The sequence below is a fragment of the Chenopodium album genome, chromosome 1 (assembly GCF_948465745.1).
Source record: "Chenopodium album chromosome 1, dcCheAlbu1.1, whole genome shotgun sequence".
Taxonomy (NCBI): Eukaryota; Viridiplantae; Streptophyta; class Magnoliopsida; order Caryophyllales; family Amaranthaceae; genus Chenopodium; species Chenopodium album.
In genome coordinates, this window is record NC_137834.1 from 2,454,364 (window position 1) to 2,481,136 (window position 26,773).

At 31.7% G+C, this 26,773-nt stretch overlaps 2 protein-coding genes across 2 annotated transcripts; one reads left to right on the plus strand and one right to left on the minus strand.

The window, feature by feature from the left end:
* Nucleotides 1–2,984: 2,984 nt before the first annotated feature.
* On the plus strand, nt 2,985–3,950 carry LOC145591991 (uncharacterized). The gene has a single exon (XM_081651225.1). It carries the CDS (start codon nt 2,985–2,987, stop codon nt 3,948–3,950), a length of 966 nt encoding a protein of 321 aa, XP_081507351.1.
* Nucleotides 3,951–8,323: 4,373 nt separating this feature from the next.
* On the minus strand, nt 8,324–21,217 carry LOC145628339 (uncharacterized). Its single transcript, XM_081680655.1, has 4 exons — nt 19,464–21,217; nt 19,299–19,349; nt 19,133–19,205; nt 8,324–8,963 (listed from the first exon to the last, which is right to left on the minus strand). Exons 1-4 carry the CDS (start codon nt 20,639–20,641, stop codon nt 8,766–8,768), a joined length of 1,500 nt encoding a protein of 499 aa, XP_081536781.1. The 5' UTR covers nt 20,642–21,217; the 3' UTR covers nt 8,324–8,765.
* Nucleotides 21,218–26,773: the final 5,556 nt, after the last annotated feature.

A 26,773-nucleotide genomic window follows, 5' to 3' on the forward strand; every position in this document is an offset into this window, starting at 1 on the left:
AAACTTAGAAAACTTTTTCCATCCATTACAACTAATTACACATTTAAAATTATCATTTACAACTAATCACTGTCTAATTTTCAAATATCAAAATTTATAATTAACTTTAGTACACAATTAAAGATATAGTTGGTCAAACATATGCATTGGATACCGCACAAAATACAAGTGAATAGAATAATGAACGAAGCGAGTATAAAGCAAGTCAATGAAAAAAGTGATGGTAAAAATGCAGGAAGTAATTAAAGTACTGTTAATGACAAAAAAAAAAGAATAACTAAAAGTATTGTTAATTAGAGTTTTCTTAAAGGACAATATAATAGTAATAAATATTTTAAAATTAAAGGATATAAGTAACAGCGACATAGGTGCCTCCCGGTCAAAGCATAGTTCTTATCCTTTCTAGTAGCCAATCAAAATGAAAGCAAAGCTATCCGTGACGCAGGCCACCACCCACCTTGCGCCTTGGTCACCGGGAAGACTAGAATAGATAAGTCCGTCGACTCTTTCTAGTAGAAGATTTAAATAAGTGTCTAATGATGGTGTATTGTTAATGAGATTTGATACTATTAAGGCGGGTGGTGGACTACTTGATTAGGGAAGGGAAGAAGGGGCCTAAGCAAGGCAGATGTCGTACACTTTAGTGGAAAAGGAAAGTGAGATCGTACCTCTTTTTCCAGGCCTGATTGGTTATAAGGTTTCTGCAGAAAATCAAGTTGGTGAGCTGTGTGATAGGAAACCCTCTCGCACCGTTCGAAGAGCACTGAATTCAAATGAGAGGGAAGGGAAGAAGGGGCCTAAGCAAGGCAGATGTCGTACACTTAGTGGAAAAGGAAAGCGAGATCGTACCTCTTTTTCCAGGCCTGTTTGGTTATAAGGTTTCCGCAGAAAATCAAGTTGGTGAGTTATGTGATAGGAAACCCTCCCGCACCGTTCGAAGAGCACTGAATTCAAATGAGAGGTTCACCGCCACATAATTGCACGCAAGGGTAGCTCGCTCGATTCGCCGTATAAGATAATTTTATTACCAATTTTCATATACCACCATCTTTAACTTTTGTATATGTTAGTATATCAGTGATATTTGGCTAACTACAAATTTGGTTATTGCTTAGGGCCTGTTCACATTTACTGAAATGAGCTGAATAGAGCTTAAATGAATATTTTATGAGAGAAGGAAATTAGGAGCTGAACTAAACTAAACTGATTGGAGCTGAACTGAACTAAAATGAAATTAAGTTTAAGTGAACAGACCCTTAGTTTTTAGCAAATTTGTGAGCACAAATTAAAAAAGACTTATAGGAACATATACTAATATATATATTAAATTAATATTGCCTTGAATCATGATCAATAGTGAGTGTTATTGTTATTTGATTGGACCTGAACTTATCTGAATTTATTAGATCTGATTTAAATTTTAGATCTAATAAAAATTAATATAAGGTAAGAGAATTTCATATCGACTATTACAAATTCAGTTATGGTAGTTCAACTAAATTTGAAGGTTGGAAAAGGATCAAATAATGTGAATCAAGGTTTTGTTCAAAAGATCTCGCCAAAAATGAGTTAGGATTCAATCATTTGGTCTCTTAACTTGATTGGTGTGAGAATCTTATTAGAAGGAAGGCTCAGTCAAAGAAAAAAAAAACATTTATTGCGCAATTTTTTTTTCTTTAAACATTTATTTCGATAAAAGTCTTAACCAACCTTTTTGTATGACTTGAATTTCTGGATTTTGGTTGAATCTGTAACGAATCCCCAACCACCTATGGTAACGAACTTGCTTCTTACTTATTTGTTATCGTGTGCTCTTAATGGGAATGCAAATCCTAAAAGTTTGAGGAGGTTCCAGGTTGTTTTTAGACACTCACGCAATTTATCTTTACATGAACACGTGTGCATTTCACATGACGTTGCATGCAAGTGGAATGCGAGTCATTGATAGTTGGAGGGAAGCCACATTACAAGCCAACATAAATAAATAGCATACAACATATAAATTTAAATATAAAAATCATTTTGATTCCACAAGTTAAAACATGAAAAAAAATAAACCAGTTACAAGTCAATTTTATGCGTTGTTATTGAAAGAAATAAAGAGATTTAACAAACATAATCAAGTTTAGTTACAAATTGACTGACCTAACATCTAATGCACCTATAAAAGGAAAAATTTGTACACATATCATTAGTATATGTAAAGGATGATTCACGATTCATAAATTACACAAGCAAGTTATTTTCATTTAAATAGTTTCAGTAATATAAAAATAAGTTGAATTATGCCATATAATTTACTGCCGTCTTTGAAAAGATCGACTTAAGTAAGAGAGATCAACTTTTTGTAAGATAACAAAATCAACTTGTTATTGTAATCATTTCTATATCAATTTATCTTCCTAATTCAAATCCATAATAAGAATGGATAATTTGACATTATTAGCATAAATACCAGAATTAAACCTTTTTGAGCTTTTAGGTTTTTTTTTTTTTGAGGGAAAACGTTAGCAGGATTTTATTATAGATCAAGAGCCGCAAGAGTCAAAAGACTTTGCGATATGTTACCAATACAAATAAGTTAATCACTATTTCGAGTGTCCCATATCTAGCCATGAGATGAGCTACTGAATTTCCTGCTCTACGAATATGAGAAATACTAAAAACATGAAAAGACTTGGCGATATGATCATATATCAACCAAGTAGTTAATAATTCTAGGTAGAACAACAAAACTATATACGTAGTATTATTAAGGGGCTTAAGTGAAAGTTTTTCTATGAATCTTAAAAATAATTTGGATATAGTTAAAAGGATGCCCTGAAAGTGGGCCTAGATAATTAAAAAACACCGGGTTCGGGTCAAAATAACGCAATCCAAGCCCTCCTCATCCCAACACTTCACTCACACACTTTCTCTCTCCTCTTCATCTTCCTTCTCCCTCTCTCTTTCTCTCTCCTCTCCTTCGAATCAAGCTTTCATTAATGGCGGCCGAACTACAGCCTCCTGGATTAGGAACCCAACTCACAACCCTTCTTCCCGGAGCATCAGCAGCAGCACCTCAGAATGTCCCACCTTCATCGACCACCGAACCCAACCCCGGCTCAACTCTAGCCCCTAAACGGCACCGGCGACCCAGTGTCCGATTAGGCGATATCGGAGACCAACCCGCCACTCTTCGGACCTCCAGACCATGGCGGCTCAACCCCAACTCGCACCCACATCGAGAACATCATAACCCTAATAAATCCTCCAAGATTCGCCCGTTAACTAATCTTGTTGCCCCCATTAATGGCAATTTCGATTACTCCTCCGCGGAAACCACCGCAACCGCCGCCACAACCAACAATAACGGGGTAGTTTCTCACCGGAAGTTTCCGAAAGAGTTCAAATCTAAGAGGGCTACTAGTACTAACAGTTCGAAGAGGGTTCGAACCAATTTGAGGGTTGAAGAAGATGATGATGATGAGGAGGAGAGAGAAAATGGAGGAGGTAATAATCATGATTTTAATGAATTTGATGAGGATATTGATGAAGATATTAACAAAAATAATAACAATGGGGAAGAAGGGTTTAGAGATTTCGACCCAGAAATTGATGGACCTGAAAGCCCATTTAACTCAGGGGATGATGTTGGGGTTAATCTAGATATTTGGCATGCTCATAATCGAAGGTCAATTAGAGCAACTAGGGTTTCAAATTCGCAGCAAGAATTGGGGATGGAATCGAATTCCAGAAACAGAGGAAGTGGATTGGAAGAAGGAGTAAGGAAATGGCTGGTGGAATTGGGGTTGGGACGATACGCCCCGGTTTTCGAAATTCATGAGGTTGATGAGGAGGTGTTGCCATACTTGACCCTTGATGATCTTAAAGATATGGGGATAAATGCAGTTGGTTCTAGAAGGAAATTGTATTCTGCCATTCAAAATCTCAGGAAAGGTTTATCTTGACTCTTCAATTTTACTCAATTATATCAACTTTGTTGTTGCTCACTTTTTCTGTTGTAATATTTCCAAGTTTTTCTTCTTTTTTCTTTATAGTAATCCGTTGATAAATAATAATGATGATAGTAATAATGATTTCAATGCAAGAATCTCTTTTTTGGCGCAATTGATGTTTGCAGGGTGGTTGTTATGTCACATTGTTTTAGTATTTGTCTTGCATTGATTGATTGGTAGAAGTTGAGATGGAATGAAGTTCATTCTTATTGTGGAAATTCGCTTACCAGTTTTTGACTTGTCTTGTTTGCTCTCTTTTGGGGATTCACCTTTTTGTTTAAGCATCATTATTCAGGAATTTGCGCTTTTGTTGAATCGCGTTATGTAATGCCCGCTTGATGTGTGTGAGTTGTGATTAGTGAGCTCATGACAATGTTATATGCTGCATTTTTTTTGTGGTGCAATGAGATATTTGGTACTTAGTATACTGTAAACTCTTATGTTTTCTACACAGTGTAGTGACTTCAGTTAAATTCTGAATGATTGTGATGAATGATTTTACCTGTTTATATTGCCTTTGAGTTGAGCACAGAAGTAGGTTATGAAGTGCCGATTTGCTATATGTATAACTCTTATACCCTGTCTTCCTAGAAGATCAAATGCTGCTGCTTGGTGCTGTGCCTTATATGATAAGTTAGTGCAAGACTGCCTATCATCAACAAAACTGTCTTTGAAACACGATATTTGAGTTTCAGTTCTTTGGGCAATCCCTGTATACTTTGAAAAACTGTCTATAGTTCTTTGAAACGCGATATACTGTCAAATGTGTCATATGCATATGTCATTTGTGTGATCAAGTTAATTTTTATTTTAATTGTGGTTTCTTTTGTTTTCTCTCGGCTATAACACTTGGAAACAGAAGAATTCAGTTAACAAAGGCTTCCAATTTGACGTTATGCTATCTAATCGTTTCTAAGTTGTATGGTCATTCAAGATGCAACAGTAAAGTAGGATTTTTGTTTTATTTTATTTTTAAGTAGGAAGGGAGTAAACTTCTCTCCTATCTGTAATGATATATGCTGAAGATCTTCTTCAAACTTCTTTGTGATGCCTTAATTTACGACAATGTAGCTGCTAGTAAACAATTACTTCTTACCTCTGATAGACGGATATACCTAGAATAGTTATAAATCCTGAAAATTGTTGCTCGTTTTCTTATTAGCTTAATTGATATAAGATATATGTCGAAGATTTTATTCAAACTTCTCTGTGATGCCTTAATTTAGGACAATGAGGTTGCTAGTGGACAATTACCTCTCTGATAGACCTAGTAATAGTTATCAATCCTGAAAATTGTTGCTCATTGTCTTATTACCCTAATTGATAATAGATATATGCTGAAGATCATCTTCAAACTTCTCTGTGATGCTTTAATTTACGAGAATGAGGCTTCCTCTTACCTTTGATAGACCTAGTATAGTTATATATCCTGAAAATTGTTGCTCATTGTCTTCTTAGCCTAAATGATAAAAGATAACAGCATCCTGAAACTTAAAAGCTGTCGATTCTGTTCATATTGTTTTGCATGTTGTCCAAGATGAAGCGATGCATGAATGCATGATGTGATCCTTCTAAAAGGTTATTGTTTCAAAATTGAGCACAAGCTAGTTCTATGGGAACCATTTACATCAGTTATCCAATATACTTGTCATTGCAGGTAATTAGTCCCATACCTGTATTGAAATCTTGGCACATGGTTCTTTCAGCTGCCAATAATGGGAGGTGCATGCAATGTTCTATGTTTGTTAGTATTGCCGTATTGGTACATTCCTTTGTGTAAATCATATGTGCAGGCAATTCACTTCATAATGAACTTATGCTAATTCTTCTGATCCGTTTACAGTTTATTCTACTGATGCCTAATTATGGCTGTATAGTTGTGTATAATAGAATAGGTATCTAGTTTGTACGATTCACAATTATGTTCTGCATTATCTTAGAATCAGTAATACAAAATTTATCCCTGCTGTACGGTTTTTACGTATGTTTTTCTCATCTCTTTCAACATGCACATCAGAATTGTGCAACTCTTTAGCCATTAAGTAACTACGCATGCTGAAGCAAGTCTATCTGTGGTGTGATGTTAAGCAGTTTGACAATCAGTTGGCTTTAGGATGATGGTCTCATGGGAATAGGCAAACAGTCTTACTAATCTGGGGGTAAGGTTCTGTCATTTGAACCCATTACCCCACTCTAGTCATGGCAGCCTTGTTGATTTAAGGAATGGAATGTGCTAATTGTTTATTTAGTCTATAGATAGCTTCACGTAGTTCACTTATTGTATTTACCAGTACTTTATAGTTTTAGACTAGCTTTTCTGGATCAATTTGCTGCAACTGTTCTGACGGTTTTCGAATTATTGAATCCTAACTCCTAAGGTGTCAGTAAAATTTAAGAGGTTCTTTTGAGTAGCTAGATGGAGATACCTGGAAGGTTGGAAACTCATTGTTATTAATGCATTCCAAGTTTTTGGAAGAACTTGCAGTGTATTGGGCCCTTCTGATTATTAAGAGTAGCCAATTTGAAAGACAAGGCCCAATAAAACTTTTGTCTATCTGGCTTAGCCAAGAAATCTTTAAGCCCAGCAATTATAGCTTACCAAGTATAGAATTGAATTATTGAGAACATTCCTTTGGTTGTTGTTGCTATGGATCAGTTTCAGATGATGAACATGGTCTTCAAAATGAAAATACTTTGTAGAACATAAACAACAGTCCTAACATTTGATTATTGGGTCTTATTCCATGGCTCAGGAGAGGGAAAAAGGCATACTCGTACTTGTACTTTTTTTTTATTATTAATTTTTTTTTTGTTAAGGTCAGTAGATTATTATTTATGTAAATCTAGCTTCGCCAAAGTAATACGTACTCCTTCATCAGACTTTGGGGGAATGCATCAAACCATACAGCTATACTACAAGCCTGGTGTTTGTTGTACAGTCCCATTTAGCTGCCAAATGAGCGAGTGAGCGACAATGTTTCCCCACCAACAAGTCTGCAACCTAGTATTATCATCAAGCAAGAGAAAAGATGGTAGCAGACCCAAGCTTTTGGAGTTCGCAGCCTTGACCACCATGAAAGAGCATATCAAATGAAGTCATGAAGGGAAAAGATGAGATATGTTTTATTGTTTTGTACTACTTCCGTTTCATATTATTTGCAACGATTTGACATAAAGTAGAGAGGAAAAATGTCTAATCGTTGCAAATTATATGAAACGAAAGTAGTATCTAATTTTAATTATTCTTCCTAATTCCTAAACGAATTCAAATGAATATTACATTGATCTCCCTCCTGAAAATTGACTTTTGTTTGTAAAATTAGTTGACTTGTTTTGTGGCGTATAAGGTCAACTTTGACAACTGCAAAATTTACAAATATACGTATTAAAAGAGCATAGTTGTCTTGAATTGGTTTTGTGGTATTGACTCAACAAATTATATACTCCATTTATTAAAAATAATGAACAAAGAGGATAAGTCAAATGCCATGCAATGTACTAAATTTTAGTTTAATGCAGTAATTAGAGATACGATGGTCGATGAAATCTACCTGGAAAGTGACATAGCACAGCGTTGAAGATTAGTACTCCGTAGTAATATTTTTATGAGAATGAAGCCAAGTTCATGCACTTAACTTCTAAACCTCCCCTTAATTGCTTAATTAGTCAATTAATATGATACTACGTATTTGATTATATAGAGATTTCATATCTTTAATGATGCTGAAAGTTTAAGCTAAATAATGCTTGTATAACTCGGCGCTCCGGCCTTTCTCTTGCATGGCTTCAATGCATGTTAACCACTACATGTAAAAATTAAATAATATAAAATAATACAGCAAATAATGTTAAATAAAAAAAATTATACGATCTAATAAACCCATAATTTTATTTTTATTTTTTATTTTTAACAATGTTATTTTAATACGGGTTTAGATTGCACCACTAAGCGGAAAGAGTTCTCTTCACATCTCCAAAAAGTTTCCATCTAAAAATTATGTGAAAATCAGACGAGTAGCCCTTAGGCCTTACCCTTAAAAATATGAGTTTATTGCAAACAAGCCAACATGCTAAGCCTTAACCTAACATGAGAGTTTACTTGTTTGATGAGCAAAGCTTAATTAGCTTTAATTGTTAGTTTGAGTGGCTCAAGCTAGCCATGCTTAAACAAATTATTTCAACTTAAAACTAAACTCCACTTAGTTCATTTACCAACCCTATTTTTGCAAGAATGTATGCACCCCATACATCTATCTTTACACAAATCAAGCACTAATTTCATAAACAATCATATAGATAAGCATGTACATACATACAAGATAATCTTATGAAAAAGTGAAAGTAGCTAGTATAAGAAGAGAATAAATAAAATGTCCTATTATCGGACAATAAAATTTGTTTTATACAATTACAAGGGACCCCAAATGCCAAAAACACATACCATACATAATGGGGTATTTAATTTGGTAGCTAATTAATTCATCCTACAACCTAAGCAAAGAAGGAAAATTACAATTGGAACTGTTAGAGAAAACTTCCTTTTTTTTTTTCTTTTCTTTTTTCCTTCTAATTTAAGGGTATTAATTTAATTGATCAACAACAATATTGATACAAGATGATGTTGTGGGGTTGGTTAATGAATAAGGAGAGATTAAAAAAAAATAAGAATCTCCATAATTTATCGATTAATCGATCGATCTCATAGTAGTAATTTAGTTACCTAGCATTATAATTAAGCATAATTAATTAATTTATTTAATTAATTAATTAGGTAGAGGTAGCGAGGTACGTGGAAGAAGAAGTGCTCCTACCATAATTCAAAACCATGAGATGATCAGTTGTTGAGGAGTCAGGAAGTAATGTCACAGTCGTCACAGCCGCGTCACTTGAACTCCAAATATTGTCTCTTACATGCTGCAACGTCAAGTATGGTACTAGTTGTTGCCCTCTACACCTTATCTCTACCTGCATATAAACATTCCCATGCATAATTTATTATTTATTATATAATAAAATATCATATATTATAATAATCTTAAGTCTTAACAATAATGTTTATTCCTTTTGTCCTAAAATTAATTAATATAGATGTATGTAAGTAATGTAACAGATGGTACGTGCTTTTCATTCATATTCCTTGCTTATGACAGATAGAATGATAGATATTGAAAGTTTTAAGATTAAGAAAAGTGATTATTATTAAAAATATTGAATAATAGTTTATACATTATCAATTTCATAATCTCCATGAAATCCGCTTTAAAGTGACAGTTTTAAGAATTAAGATGAGTAGTAGTGTTTAGTTGTGAATTAGCACTAATTTGTCAACTTTAAACAAATTAAGTCTTACTCATAAGAGCCTATGGATTGAATTAATTAACAAGTTCAGGGAAAGTCATACTATTATATGATTATATCTATATGGTGTGTATATAATTTATTGCCTTATTAAATGTCAATTCTATAGAGAATATGAGCATCTTGTACTAAATCAAATGTTCATTATTCGATAAGATGATTATTCTTTGGACCAAAAACAAATATCAATCAAAATATACTTGCATTATTCTTCTAGATTTAAGGAATAAGAAAGAAGAGTATTTCTCCCGTCGATTGACAATTATGTATGACGAAAAAAAAAAAAAAAAATTTGGGATTATTGGAAAAAGGAAAGAAAAGAAAAGATAGAACTAGATAAAATCCTAACACGAGGTGATGACCATGTAAGATTCGTTGTCTAGAGTGAGAGATGGTTTAAGTGGTTAAGCCTTTCTTCCTGGTTTCAGGGGATTCTAAAATCAATTCTATATCTTGTCCTTATTGCTCTCTAAACACCAAAAAATAAAATGGTTGCCACTTCGACGCTTCTAGCAATTGGTCACATAGGGTAAAACTATAGTTGACTACCCTTTTTGATAATCAGTCTAAGGACACAAGTAGTCCTTAATGATGGATTATTATTAATCATGGTCATAAACTTATGACTTTGACCATTAAGCTCTATTACCCCATACTATTATAAAATAATAATCAACCCAAAGTATTTCTCAGCTCTCACAACGAATTCAAAAGTCATACATTCACACACCACAACTTTGAGTGTGTTGGCCTACAATTCTGGAAGGAGCTAATATTCAAGATTGACTACGGAGTAGTTTCCCCTTATGAGCCAACATTATTAGAATTACTTTGCTACTTAGGGCCAGTTCTCATACGTTTATTTTCAGTTCAGTTCAATTCAATTCAGTTCAGCTTCTAATTTCCTTCTCTTATACAATATTCAATTCAGTTCAGTTCAATTCAGCTCAGCTCAGCTCAGCTCAGTTCAGCTCATTTCAGTTCAGTCCAGTTCAATTCAGCTGAGTTCATGAGAACAGACCCTTAGTTTAAGAGAAAGGGAGTAGCTTAATTTGTACGGACCATAGTAGTTTAAGAGAAAGGGAGTAGTTCAACTTTCTATTTTACATGTTGGAAGAGTCTTATTGAGCATATATTGGAAGAGTCTTATTAAGCATATATAGAGATTGGTGTTTGGTAAGAAGTTTATTGGGGCATGCAGAACCGCACAATTAGTTTATTTGACCAATTTAATAGCTGTTTGACTACTATAAAAAGCTAAATAATTGGAGCATTTGGTGGCGAGGTGATTCAAAGAGTTCATTCCACCAAATAAACTCATTTTCGATAAGTTTGAGGGAGCTTTTCATTAGCTTATTCAAGTATTTTAAGGTGCAATAATAGTTATACCTTAATTAATTTAACACAAAACCCTACCACAATAATTATGTCAATATCTCAAAAGAATGTAAGAAATCGACTAGTTAAAATCAGCTAATACAATCAATTTCAGCTTTTCACCAAACATGGTCATATATTGCACGAGTTTGTGGATCATATAACACCGCCTCCATGTTAAAAGTGTCTAATGGTAAAAGTAACAAAATTTAGATCAAACAACGCTCCGCAACCTTAATTATCAGACACGAAGTAGTAATTAAATTGTTTGATTCCTATAATGAGAACAATTACTTTGAAACAAGAAAAACCCAAAATTAGGAGGCAAGTACCACCTCAACTACTACTGATAGTGAACACCACCATTTTTACAAATAAAGCCAAACACACTACTTGTGCTCTTTATTTGACGTTAACAATACTATAAACATGATCAATTTTTTTTGTTTTTTTTTTTAAAAAAAAAAAAAAACACACACACACACAATTACTGCGTAGTAATGAGATCACCATTGTGACAAGCTTACGTCATTCATGCTAAAATTATTTTAGCTAAAAATACTTTTTATGTCGACGTCAAAATCATCATAAAAAAAGAAGTGATCTCCTAAAGTTATAATAGTTGATGATCCTCGAAAAAAAAAGTCTAAATTTCTCCCGACAAGACGAGGCAAAGCACTACGGTCAGCGGTCAGCCGCTTAATTAAAAGATACGATTGAATAATTAGGGTAATCACTAATAATATTATCACAAAACTATAGACTAAAATTAGTGGAGTATTAATCTGCCCGCCATCCCACGATCAAAAGTTTGCCCGAGTTTAAATCATTACATGTCCCACCCATACTTTGCTCGTAAGCCAAAATCATCATCTCTTATGACTTTTCATTTTTATAACTCACACATACATTATGTGCATATATACACTATTGCTTTCTCTATCCCTTTACACAAACTCGTAAAAAAAGACAGGCGTACAATGTATGTAGTAAGGCGGATATAAAGTTACTCTAAAATAATTTAGTGATACTATGTGTATCGAATTGTTTTACTGATAAAGTTATCCTCTTTCACTCTTTCAGTGTATCATTTTAAAGATTAATTTCTATACTATTTTTTGTTCCTTAAAAAATCACTCCTTTATACACAAAGATAATAAAAAATAGGTTAAAGTTCACTCAAAACTAATTTAAAATTAATTTCCTAATCTAAAACGTCATACTCATAATTTAATAGGGCTTCTTTTTTCACCGTTTCAAGAGATTATTATTATTATTTTTTTTATATACTAAAATGATAAATTAACAATAATAGACAAAGACAAGTTTATCCAAATACTATATGATACCATATTATTGAAGTTTTCTCCCAAAAAAAGTCTAATTTTAAGAATTGAAATTCTGAATGGAGTATGTATAAAAGTAGATAATAGGATCCACAAAGTACGGCGAGGAATCGGCAAAAGATTTTGTAACACTTTTTCTTGTAAATTTCTTCAACCTTTTCTAACATCTAAAAATACATACATAATAAAACCTAACTTTCATGGTATACACTATTCATCTTTCATTGTCATACAATTTTTTTAATGGAAAAATTCCATGCACGTCGTATTCACGTTGTAGTTATCATTCATGAGAAACCCTAGAACTTTGCCAAGGGTCAATCTAATTCCACATATTATACCAACTTGTCTTTTCATCCTTTATCTCACTTAATTTCTCCCATCTACCTTACATTTTTTTTTTATCTTTTCTATACAATTAAGCAACGTCATCAATGTACATTTAATAGGTCATCTTACGTAAACCAACTTATTTCCATGCTCGTTAACAACTTAACAATGTACTACTTCGTAGAACTAACTATCCCTTAAATAAGATTGTTAATTTTATGTAATGCTTAGTTAAGTAGATAAGGGATGAAGCTCTTGCTTTTTTTATTTATTTTTATTATTTATTATACTTCCTCTTTTTCTTTTATTATTGTTTCGTATTGGCTTTTACGCTTGTACTCCATACTATTTATATACCAATGTATGTAGCTACTCAAAATAATTTTATGAATATAAATTTATATACTTTTATATATAAATTAATGGCATTATATATTTCCAAAAACTTAAAGTTTTTTATTTGATTAGATATTAGTGTTTCAAAAATATTATTGTCAATGTTACCGGATGTTATTAAGAGTGTAAAAGTCAAAAACTAACTATAATAATAAAGTGACAAAGAAAGTACTTTGTATATCATAAGAGTCAATCCATCTTTCCAACAAATTAAACTAATGAAGCCCTAATACTTTATATATCATTTAGATTGAATATTCAACAGCTAATAAATTACTTATCAACCTAAATTAAAATAATTGATGATCTACTTAAAAGATAAAACATCAAAGAGCATTATGCATTCTTTCTTTTTTTCTTTTTTTTTTCCCCTTCTTTTTCCTTCCCTTTGGTTCAAGAAGGTGTGTGTTGGTTACATTGATAGAAACAATTCATTTAGATTTAGAATTCCACTAACAATAATCGAACTCTATAAAAAGAAAAAATAAAACAAATATTTTGGCCTTATTTGACAATTAGCTTCACCCTATTATTTAGACTACGTTTTTTTTTCTTTTATTAAACGGGAATAAATCAAGTAAACCACAACACCAAATACCTCATAATCAAAATTTATTTAGTGAAACCTTATAACTCCTCGTTATCTAACCATGTAAGGCAAAATTTGTGGGACGGAAGAGCTAGAATAAGAGATCCTAGAGATGATATATGGAGGGGCCAACCATAGATAAAACAATCTAAGGCATCTAGTAACGTACGGACTAAGTGCGTATGCTACAGAGAAATTAAAGAGATAATTGGATGAATGAATTATGATTGATGAGTGTAAACAATCGAAAGCATGACGAAGAAGATCTTGCTACATACATAAACTTTACAATAGAAAGGCATGCAAATGGGCTGCTTCACGTAAAAGCCTCCACGTGTACTCTTTTTTTTTTTAGGTGCCTATGCATTTCCATACTTCTCGTAAATAATTAAATAATATTAATGGTGTTGATGATTTTTTATGATGGATGTAATAGTTCCACAACTATTACTAATTATTATAAATATCATCAACTAAATCCCTTTTTTTCTTCTTTTTCCTCCTAATGTCTTCATTTCTTGTTTAATTTTGAGTGTCAACAAACTAATCCCAAAACATTAGATAATGCCATAAATATATGATTGATTCTTCTATAAATGCACTTTTATTCACACATCTCATAAAAAAAGTCAATGCACCCATAAAAAGAAATATATTATATAGTAAGCTACTATTATGTAATTAAGTAGGAAAAGTGATATTATTAGGGTTAAGGCTAGATATATCAAACATGCTCACTTTTCTTATAATTATAATACTATCTTTATATTTTTTTTTTGCTTTCCCGTGGCATCCTACCATTATTGTTTATAAGACTCTTTTTCATGTTTTGATGATGATATATCTCAGTGCTTCTCGATCAAATTATTATTATTTTTTATTCATATAGTAATTTATAAGGGGGTAATCATCATGATGATTGATATGATATATGCATATAAGTACAACACGTTTGCGTGCGGAATATGAACAAAAATCATCATGCCATTCTAGAAATTATGCACCATTATTTCATTTTTCTTTATTATATATAATGAGCTACTATTTTATTTTATTTCATTTTATTTCATTGTTTTACTTTAGGAAAAAAAAAAAAAAAAAAGCAAGGTACTTATTTCAAAAGATAAAATTCTAGGTATCAATATGCATGAATTAGGTTGGGATGAGTGGGTATATGATTAGAGACCGTGAATTGCGGTAAAATCAAGTAAGAGTATTTTCCAATTTGTAAAAAATAAAAAATAAAAATATTAAAAGAGAATATAATGATTGGTACTATAAGTTGCATGCCATATCAGATTTTGGGAATTGGGTGACTAGAGAGTTTTGGACGTGAAATTATATATTGTGTTGATACACAATCTTTCTATTTTCTTTTACGCAAAAACTGAATTCTTACTTGAGTTGCAAGAACTCATTGTGAAATTACTATAAGCAGACTCTGGGATTTTGATTGATATTTTGAAATTCGACCTTAAGTGATATAATGACGACTAGTATTACACCTTATTTACAATTACATGAAAATTTTACAGTAGTCATTTGAAATATGATTACCATAATGTTTTCATGATTATAAAGTTTATAATTGATATATTTTTTCAAGATAATTAATTATTTTACTTAATTTTAGGTATAAAATAGTATTATCAACATTTTTTTGATTTATCAAATTTTTAGTAACATTTATGTAATTTTTATTCTTATTTTATAGTTTCTCGAAAAAAAATTATTATATATTGGATTAAAATTTTCAATAAATATGTATGCATAGTAGATATAATAAGACTAATTGTGACCATTTTATAAGGTGAAAAAAATAAACCAATCATATTGTATACTATTAAAATAATATGGTAGTCATTTTTCAAACGACTCCTGTAAAATCATCCTACAATTAAAACACCCTTGACTACTACTCCGTATCTCCAAAACCAAAAAATAAAAGAGATAGTCCTTATGACGGTACATCATATAGTTGTATAGTTAGGGCGAGGACACCCAACGTCCCAACATATCCTTAGAGGCTATCTAAAGGGTATGTATGTACAAGAGTATGACAAGAGAAGTAATGTTTGGCTAATTGGCTTGCATGTCCAGTTGGTAGACTAGCTTAAGGATTAACAAATGATTTTCTATATAAAAATAAAAACCTTTACTATAATTTGGTAGACAACAATGTTAAGGTTGACATGAGAAAGATATTACTGGCAATTAAGCTAGTTCAATATAATAAGAATACCTATACTATAATTTGGTGATATTATGATTAGAAGAAAGAATATTGATATTGTCACACATTCTATTAGATTAGAAAATTTGAAGTTACATGATTAATTTTACGTGGGATGAGTTGATCACATCCTTGATGAAGACGACAAGACAACCAAATAATCACAAATTAAATATAATTAATTGAGCTTAAACAAGATAGATTTCAGATTCTTGATTGGTACGTAAGAATATTTTTCTGATTATAAATGTAAATGAATGATTGCTACAATATTATCCTTTGGATATAATCTCACTTAAGACGACGTATATAATTAAGGGTTGACTTGATTATAAAAATATTAGGTAGCTAGCAAGGGGAGAAGAATAAAAAGGAATGTTTGGAGTATTTTCATGCATTCCTCTTCTTAAGCTAAGTCAAGACAACAAAACACTTTAATTATTATTTATATATAATTATAGTTGTTTGGTAAGGAATAAATATTATACGGAGTATTATATATATAAAGCATAATATTAATTATAACGAAGGTTTTCATAATAATCTTGTTTGTATGAAAGTATCAAAACATGACATAATCAAACGCAAGAATCTATAAGATTATGCATCTATTCATATATTAAACGTTGAAGAACTTCTGCCGTCGTTGTAGTAGTTTGTTGCCTTGTTTATTTTAATTATTGTATAAATTATAATGTAATTGTTGCACCACTAATCTTCTTTTAATCCTAGAAATAGGTTTGATCTGCAAGGGAAAAATGAGTACATGAAGACCAATTGTGTTATTTTAATTCTTTGACTTTTATACGGGTTTGTAGTTGTTTCTCTACTTGATCAATTGATTGCTTGATAATCTATCTTTTCGTTTTTTTGACGTGCTAGAAAGACACAATACATTGATAAATCAACTAATTACTACGGAGTATATATATGTTTATTATAATATTTTCTTTATACGAAGAATATATATATTTTTTTTATATGAAATTCTATAAGTATATATTACGTAGTACTTTTTTTTTTCTTTTTTTTTTTTTTTAAGATGAAGTATTTCCTACTATAGATACTACTTATTTGCACCATTGTAATATCTTTGGTATGTTAATATAATGTTTATTTTTTGGAGAATTAAAAGAAATAATTCTAATCTAGGCTTACTAGAGTTTGTTACTACATGCACATATATAAATAATACTTGCCGGCTAGCTTGAACAAGTCAATCCTATGTTAGTTGCATGTAAATTAATTAACACAGCAAATATAGTTTCAGACATGGAAGGTATAGCCGAATAGATGGTGTGCGAGGATATGATCTCTAATCATCTCATTATGATTAAAGTAGTAGGTATATATAGTAATTATTACTAATAACTAATTGCTAATTAAAATTAGAAGTTTGTTATTATTCTCTATTAATCATTACTAGGATGGTAGGAAATTTTAAGAATATTGCATGAATATGAACATACGTAGTAGTAGAATTAGATAATGTTCCCTGGACAATGTATTATGTGATGCACCTTATTATTAGTATCGCATGATAATTGATTATTACTATTATTGTACCTTAAATTTATACATAATAATGAATGTTTTATTCCAAAAAAAAAAAAAAAAAAAAAAATAGCATGAATTCTCCTAGCTACTTCATCCGTCCCTAAATTACATTCCTGTTTTCCTCTATTATGTGAGGAATAAATGATTGAAATAGGAATGTAATTTAGGAATAGAGGGAGTAGAAGATATGACTAAAGAAGAATTGTTAGGATATAAGTTTAATTAGTGTTTCCATTAGTTAATTTGAAAAAAAAAAAAATTGTGTTATATATGTCTTCTGAAAGGAGTGATTATTTGTACGTTTTACTTTTGGGAATGAGACTTGTTTTTGTTCTTGTGTTTTAACATTAGTATGGGTTTTTATAGATACTTCGTATTTAGTTTCAAGGCTTTATTAAGTAAGTAGAAAATACAAGTATTGGGGTAGGAAAACATGTATGTAGGATTACATATCTCACATCTCAACTGTTAAGCTCTAGCTTTCAAATCCTAGGCTATGTGATGAGATTCGTTATACTACCTCCGGTCCAAATTTCTCCCAACTTTGGAATATTTTATATCTCACAAATAATACCCTAAAATTGCGAGTAACTTGGAGCGGAGGTAGTATAAAAGAGACTGAAACGTGGTGAGTAGACTAACTTGAGCTAGAATTTTAATACATCAAAATATAGATTATGTTATTGTCTTTTTTATAATTTGTATAATACTTGTAACTTATTATAAGATTGTACAATTATATTTGAAATAAATAGCTCAATTAGCATTGTCTTTTAATTAATTTCCTAAAATCATGGCATATGAACACACATTGATGGAGTTTATTTTTTAATTAGGATTTACTCACTTTCACTATTCGTGTTTGCAATTTTTTATTTTCAGTTCTTTTGCCTAAGCTTGTCAATAATGACTGAATTTCTTCTCACTATGTGTTTCCACTTTCCAATTTTTTTTTAGCTTCTTCACTTTACATGTTGATTATGTGCATTGAAAACAATAAAAAATCCTCACCAACTCCTCTCATTTTAATTTTGGTGAATTGTTATTTTGGAAAATTTTGTAAAATAAATTGATAAGCACTTAATCGAGATGTTGCTTTCTAGTGAAATAAATAAGTGTAAGGTGAAGGACATAGACATATATATATTGTAATATCCCCTTGAAGAAGGCATATATATATTTGAGAAAATTACTTTAAACATATATATGAATCAAATAATAATTTTATTTGTTTTGAGGTAGGAAGCAAATTAAGATGGTGGTAGGTAGTTCTCTAACCTATATCTCTCCATTTTCTACTCTTAACTACAATGAGTGCTTAATTAATCAACATAAATGACTAAATACACTAACACATTAATTAATTAATTACTGCCCAAAGCATGCATGAAAGCTTATAAGCAATACAAACTCGAGGAGCGCATTTCCTAGATTAGATAAACAGTAATATATACGTAGCTTAACTTAGCCCCCCCTAATAAAAACAAAAAGGAGATTGCAACCTAGAAATCTACTCACCACCTAAACTAAAGTTGTGGCACTATCGGACTCCTTAATTCTCTATCCTGTATCATAACTCAATGAATGTTAGCTATCTTAATCGATTAAAGTATAAGGAGCTAATAATAACCAACATTTATTTAAGATCAAATTTTATCTACTGGTACGTCTTTATTCTTTGTGGTTTTCTCTACAGCTAAAAAAACAATACACATATCTACATACACTTCGATTTATATATCCGGTGAAACTAATTAATTAGTTCTTGATCGATGTTTCTAACACCATTTGCATTGACAACACCCAAAAAGCCCCAAAGATGATTTAGTACTAATTGACTAATGATGAACTAAGTAATCAAAGTATGTGATGAACTAGGTTTAATTAAATCATTATCATTGTAATAGTACGTAGAAGAAATTAAACATAGATGATTTAATTGATTTACCTCTGATTCGCTATCCAATCCAAGCTTGTTAGCCACATACTTCATCACTAATCGAACAGTCATCCTCTCATCCCTAATCAAACAAACAATTAATTAACTTCAATTAAACCTTAATTAATCATCATTTGTTTTTACAACCAAGAGAAAAAGTTAAAAAGAAAATTACTTGATTCGGAGAAAACTCTTGGATACTTGAGGTAAAAACGGTTCTTTTGATCTGGGTACGAACCAAATTAAGCAACAAATTATACCCATTAGTTTATATTGTAGAATATTATTACAAATAAATAAAAAATTAAAAATAAAAATAGAGGTAGGTAACAAAGCTTACTGATGGAGAGAAGCTTGAAGAGCAAACCAAATGCCAGTATGAGGTCTCCTAGGAGGAGGATGTAATACTCTGAATTCGGAATCTGCGGCATCTACGGATGACCCGGAAGGTGTAAATGGGCGGGTTAAAAACGAACCTGAACCCGAACCCGCACCAATTTGTGCAGGTGGCATGGACGAAGATGAAGATGGAGATAGAGATGATGAACACCCTGCGGCTGCTGACAAAGCCGCTCTCTGATTAGCAAAACCCCAACCCGTCTGATGTTGTTGTTGATGATGAGATTGGAGGAGTTGTTGAGGTTGTGGAATAGAGGCTATTAGAGGAATCATGGGATGATGTTGTTGTTGTTGTTGATGAGAGATGTAAGTAGTTGGTGATCCAATAACACCTCCACTAGTAAACAAATTATTACTAGTTGTAATAAAATGATGATGATGATCAGTTGATCTTTGAGGGATTATTCTTGGCTCTAACCCCGGCATCATTAACGGTATTCCGCCACTGCTTCCACCTCCACCTCCTAGGTTGAGCTCCAGCATCAACCCACCCGCGCTTCCTCCCATCTGTAACGACGATGACATCGCTGGATGTTGTTGTGGAAGCGGAGGAGTATCCACATGGGTCGTCCTACCTAGACCTAACTGCAGCCAGCTGCTGCTGCTGTCAACGATACCCCTTTGATGATGGTGTGGAGGTGGGGGAGGGGTAGGGGTATCGTCCCGCCCCTTCATGGAAGTAGAAGAGGCGGCGGCAGCGGCGGCAGCAGCAGCAGCAGCTGCCTGCTGATGATCACCATCATCGTTAACACTAGTACTGTTAGAAGTTCTAGAGTGGTCTTCCTCAGCCATACGAAAAATAATATTATGGTAGGAGTCGTAATTATTATTATTAGGATAACCAATCCCTAAACCAGATCCTAAAACACAGTTATGGCTATTGTTATCGTTATCGTTATCAATATCTAGCTTGCTATTAGCAATAATGTCGGTATTACTAGTAACAGTATTAGTACAAGTGTTGCCGTCGATGACGCTATCATAACCAACATAGCCAGCAGGAGCACTGCAGCCATCGGCGAATCGAGTCATGACATCGGCACCAGCACCACCAGCACCACAGCCACCATAAAAAACAAGATGTGGTTTGGATAGTTTAGGAGCAGGAACCATAGTCATATCTTATAACAACAAAATAATATTAATATTAATACTAATAACAATAATAATAATAATAATAATAATCCAACCACAGTACCAAAAGCTGTTTAAATTTCTTGAAAAATCACTAGTTGATGAAATTCTGCAACTTTTGTTGGTAGCTTGTTGTTTTTCCATCAGCACGCCGACTAATTCTAATTATACAACACAACAAACTAATATCGAATTAGTAGATGTACATGTACAGATTGTACACCATCTACTTGTACCCATTTATTTTGGAGTCGTAATTAATAAAAAGGCTTTCTTTAGATTAGATTGCTTCTCTTTCAATTTTAATTTCAAGAGAGAGAATATCTAATTTTAATTTTTATTTGAAGAGAGAGAAGAGTGCAAAAGAGGGAAAACAAAATAGGTGCTGAAAAATCTGGGTTAATTCTCTTACTTTGGAAGTTTGTGAGTTGTGATTTCGAGCTTTTTATGAGGACGTGAGATAGATCCATATTGGCGACCACTTCTATTTTTTTTATTTTATAATATATTATAATAAATAAATAAAATTGTCACTTTTATCTTTTTTTCTTTTTTTCTTTTTTTGGAGGGTTAAGGATTGTTTATAAATAAATTAAAAGAATATTTGGGGTAAGAATAGTAATCAGTGTAGGGGAAAAGAATAGTATGGAGTACTTTGATTTCTTTATTTGACTTTATAAAGACCAAGTATTTATTCGAAAAGAGGATGGATTTTTATTAGGGATGTCGTTCAAGAGGTCAATATATATACTCTAAAGTTCATTTCTTTTTAGGATATCTCTTAAAAGTCCCTTTTCTTCTTTTCATTCATATTTTTTTTAATCATATTTTATATTAAAATCATTAAAATCCATATTTTATAAAAAAAAAAAATATACAATTCAAGATGAACAAATAATTGTTGTTTTAAATATATTAGTATATTACAAAGAGTGTAAAATCAAAACGTTATAATTGTAATACAAAATTAGAAGAAATTTCGTTTAATTTTTGAGAAATAACATGGAGAAAGGTTTTCTCTCCCCGCTTACTTCATAATACATTCCTTTCGTTTTGATTTTCCTATTAACATTATCCTTTTTTATGTTAGGTATAGGACCATTATTGTCTTTGATCACATCTAAATTTTTATTTTTTTTAAAATACTCACATGCATTCTTCTCTATTTTAAAATTTATAATTAAGAATTCATTATTTCCAATCCCATATACTACATTTTCATTAGTAGAAAATCACTCATTACCTCCAATCACATCTCATTTTCAACCATACTATATATAAAGGCCCACCAAAACACTTTCCTAAAACATTTGGCAAACTTCAAGTGCATATATATATATATTGTGAGTATATAATTGTATGATAGAATCTCATCAAGCAATACAAGTATTATATCACTTTCATATCAATGTTATTATGTACTTCATGTTAGAAATATTATGTACATAAATAAATTTGCATGGACATTTCACCACACAAAAATGTACTCCGTATGAACTAATCACTCTATTAAAAACCGAATAATATGAATAGTATAAAAGGCAAACTATATGGACATAATTCATCATAATTAGCAAGTCAATACGTATCTCATGTAGAGACGACAGAAACCATTAATTAGTCCTATCAAACTAAAACAAGTGAAATCTGAAGAGTTCCATTATGGAAGAAACTGCAATAATCATAAGGCTAAGGAAGTGATAGCCGAAAAGAAAAGAGAAAAAAAAGGAAGGTTGATCACGTAACTTAGACGCGCGGCAACCAGTAAGATGTGGACTTAGCGAGTAATCTGGGCCAATCAAATTCAAATCATCACAATAATGTCTTGATTGTTTTACTAGCTGCATGGACTTTTCATATCCAATTTGATTAGAGAGAATAATGCATTCATCATACTTATTATTCCTAGCTACTACATACACTATAAAGCTTAGATTTTACTCCCTAGTTTTTTTTCAATCAACTAACACATGTTGTATTTACTTCACTACATCATATATACGTAAGTGAATCCTGTTCTTTTCTGGATAGAGAAGTACATAGCATGTGTCAGCAACAAAGCAGACCACATCAACTTAAAAGAACAGGGTCTTACGGGAAAAGGCTACACATACAATGGTTTTATGTGGTGGCCCATCACATACAACCATTGTTGACAGCATTTGATTGGTTTAATTTGCATTTTGGGGTCCACTTCCCCATCTTATTTTCCCCTATTTTTTTCCTCTTATTTTTTTTCCTCCCTTTTGACGTGGCATATATATAATGGTATTATATGTGGGTTACCACATTGTCCGCATACAACCATTATATGTGTAGCATTACTCGGGTGTTACGGATTGAATATTGCCTTAAAAAAATCATCGTAAAACATAATGAAAGTGACAAATAATTATATGTGTCATCCAAACATGCAAAGTACTTCGTATATAGAAATGGAAAAGGAGTGCCTGTCTAGGCCATAATCTAAACTCATACAATAGTCGATGGAGTATAAGGTAGTGGACCTAGCAAATTAGCAATGCAACGAAGAAATGATGGTGCTAGCTGTGCATGTCTTGTAGTACTAGACTACTAGATAGTACATCAGTACTAGTAGTAAACTGGTGATAAAGCTAGCATGATGATACACATAAATTACTAATTAAGCTGAATCAATTTTGTTTTAATATATACCCTTTCATACAAAATTTGTTTTAATACTCCGTACTATCTATGGATAAAATTCTAAGTATGGAAATTTCTATTTTTTTTTTTTACAACTTCAAACATTACTATAAATTATTGAATGGCAAATTTTATTTTTTGACTTATTTACCAAATCCGAAAGAGTGGTACAATGTTTTCTAATGACTTTGTTTTGCTCACCTTATTTTTGTTATGGGTTTAAATAAGAATTATTAAATTCAAGTAATTATTTTTTTTTTTTTTTGAAAAAAAAATTCAAGTAAGTTTTGATATGGGTTAATTATCTATGTTTAATTTATATTTACAATAAGTTCTAATATATAAGCTCTAATAACTTCATGTGAATAAGATAACACACATGTAAGAAAGACGCGAAAGATCAGATAAAGGAAATAGGAACAAGTAGTGAGATATTTATATATTAAAAAAAAAAATAGAAAAAGAGAAGAGGTTGGTATAGGCATGATGGTGTTTGCCATGATAATACTTTGATTCACACTGAGCCAATATAATGCAGAAATGAAGAAACAGAAATGAAAGAAATGAACCAATTAACCATAAATAAACGTGGTTTCCTGTTAATTGATCCTTAGCTTGCATTGTTGTTGGTATTTAAGAAAAGATCATGTGCTTCCCACCCTCCATGCAATATATGTTGTCCAACTCTAATAAATAGTTATAATTATAATTAAGAGTTAATAATTAAATAATTAGGATGGCAGAGACGTGATAATTTTCTAAACATAAAAATACTGATCTAAAGATAGGATGACCAAAACATTGCTGTTCAATTGGTTTGGTTGGTTCCACTATTTTATTTTATATTTTAATTTAATTTATTGAAATTAATTAATAATCTGGAAAAGCTGATGACATCCTTTCCAGCCCATCATCTCTATCTATCTTTCAATCTCTCTCTTTTATTGTTTGAATAAAATGAGTATATTTCATTCATCAACACAAACACAAACACAAACACAAACACACACACCATCTTATTGCAATTGTTGCAGGGCTGATTATTATTGCTTTTGTGGAGATGTCAATCAACCAATCTTCTCACTCTGATTTTGTAACCCCGCATAATATTCAACATTTCAACTACTTTAGCTATATTCTTAGGCTTACACTTTATTTTTATTTATTTATTTCTTCTTCTCTATATTCATTTTTATTTAATCCATCTAGACCAAATTCATCAATATGATCTTCTTATAGTGGCTTGGATGTTGAACAATGCTATATATGCTATGAAAAAATGAATATAAAGAGATCAATAAATTTAAGGAAAAATTTACTTTAATAATTCTACCTTTGGATTATAATGTTATAATTTCAACTTTGCCATATGTTTGCTTCCAGAGGTTCCAAATGACTGGTAACCTGATTAGCAGGTTACTTCTTTATGTGTCGCATTTCTATTGGTTTAGGAAAAAAAAAACAATGACTGTGCATTGAGATCTCGGTAACAGTAGCACCACCACGAGTGGAAACATAACTAGTCATATTGCGCCCTCAAGTCTCCCAAACTTGGGAGCGAGCTCCTGGACCCTAACTCAATGACTAAGCATTGAGATCTCGGTAATATTTGTTTGAAGGGGGCTAACCGATTTATGATATATTATAACAAATAAATTATAGTTTATAATAAATAGAGTGTTCTGATCTATTTTTGCTTGATGGTGTCCATAATTCGGATAAAAACCGAAATCCAATCCAATCCAAACCGAATTATCAATTCGGATCGGATCCGAACTTTAAATCGGATCGGATCGGATTGAGATTTTTTGGAAATTCGGATTTTCGGATTGGATTGGATTGACCCTAATTGGATCCAACCCAAACCGAAAACCGAATTGTAAAAGTAAGCTTGTATAATTATGGATTTCTGTATATTTTGAAGTTTAACTCAAATACTTAATACTACATAAAATAAATTAGAGAGACTTTGTATTAATTAATTAATGACTTGACGTTGAACTATGTATTTTAATCATGATTTTGAAGACTTTTATTTATAGTAAATCTTTATTTTTATAATTGTATTCGGCGCTAAAAAAATAATGTATTATAATTCGGATTTTCGGATCGGATTCAAATAACCGAATTTTAATTCGGATTGGATCAAGAGAGAAATTCGGATCGGATCGGATTGGAAAATTGAAAACCGAATTATATTTCGGATTGGATCGGATTTGGACTAAATCCAAACCGAAAACCGAACGAACACCCCTATTTTTGCTTGGTTCGTAATGCTTTTTCGATTGATAGAATTTTGATCATATCTATATACGAATGAAGTATATATTACGAAGATATATAAGAAAAACATTATGAAGTGAAACACTATTACATTTCACCTGATGTAAACAAAACATTGACTTAATAAGTAGGAAAATATGCGTTCATCCTTCTAGGCTAGCAAAAAAGAGTTGAGGATTAGAACACAAATTGGTTATAGAGTAATTAGGATCTGTTCTTTTCAGCTTAATTTTAGTTTAGTTCAGTTCAGCTCCAATCAGTTCAGTTTAGTTTCCGTTTCTGGAAACAGAATACTCCTCGGTGTTAGGGTAATGTATATGAAATCAAGATGTCCTAGAGCTATGTCCAATGAATGTCCGAATTCTCCTTAACTATGCCTTGCTGTCCGAAAGCTAGGCCTGCAAAAGAGAAAGAAAAGTTAACTGCCCCGGGGGTGTGACCCGGGAAAGCCACTCTTAAATCAGCGAATTTACTTTCTAGAGATAGAAAGTAGAGAGAGAAAGTAGAGAGAGAAGCTTAGAGAATTAGGAAAAAGTTACCATCATTAATGATTGGAGAGCTATTTATAGATGTACTTTCAGGTGGCAGAAGTTGTACTTGTTTGGACAGATTAGGGGTAAATTCGTACTTTCCTTTGATTAATGATAGGCTGGATTATGGAGGGGTATTTTCGTAATTCCAGGTCAATGGGCCTAGGACAATGGACTTGGCCCAAACAATTTCTAATTTAATTTCCTTCTCTCATAAACAATTCATTTCACTTCAGTTCAATTCAGTTAAGTTTTAATTAGTTCAGTAAATCAAAACAGACCCTAACTCATTAAACTTAAAATTAACCCACTGTAAACTCTATGAGCCGATGAAAATAATTGAAACCTAAATAAACAGGACATGGTGAATGTTGAGTATTTATAATTAAGAAAGTTAAAAATGTACTATTATCAAAATCATTAGGGACAATTATTCGCCTTTGAAGAGCAGTTGTCAGGAAAAAAATGTACTTTATATCTTATCTTATACTCCGTATTATGTTAAATATAAACAGACAACATGAATATATACTTTTTTTATTTTTTATGTATCCAACGCATGCCCATGTACGAGTACCAGTTTACTAGTCCGATAGATCGATCGAATGTTTCTATATTATCGTTATAATCTTAATTA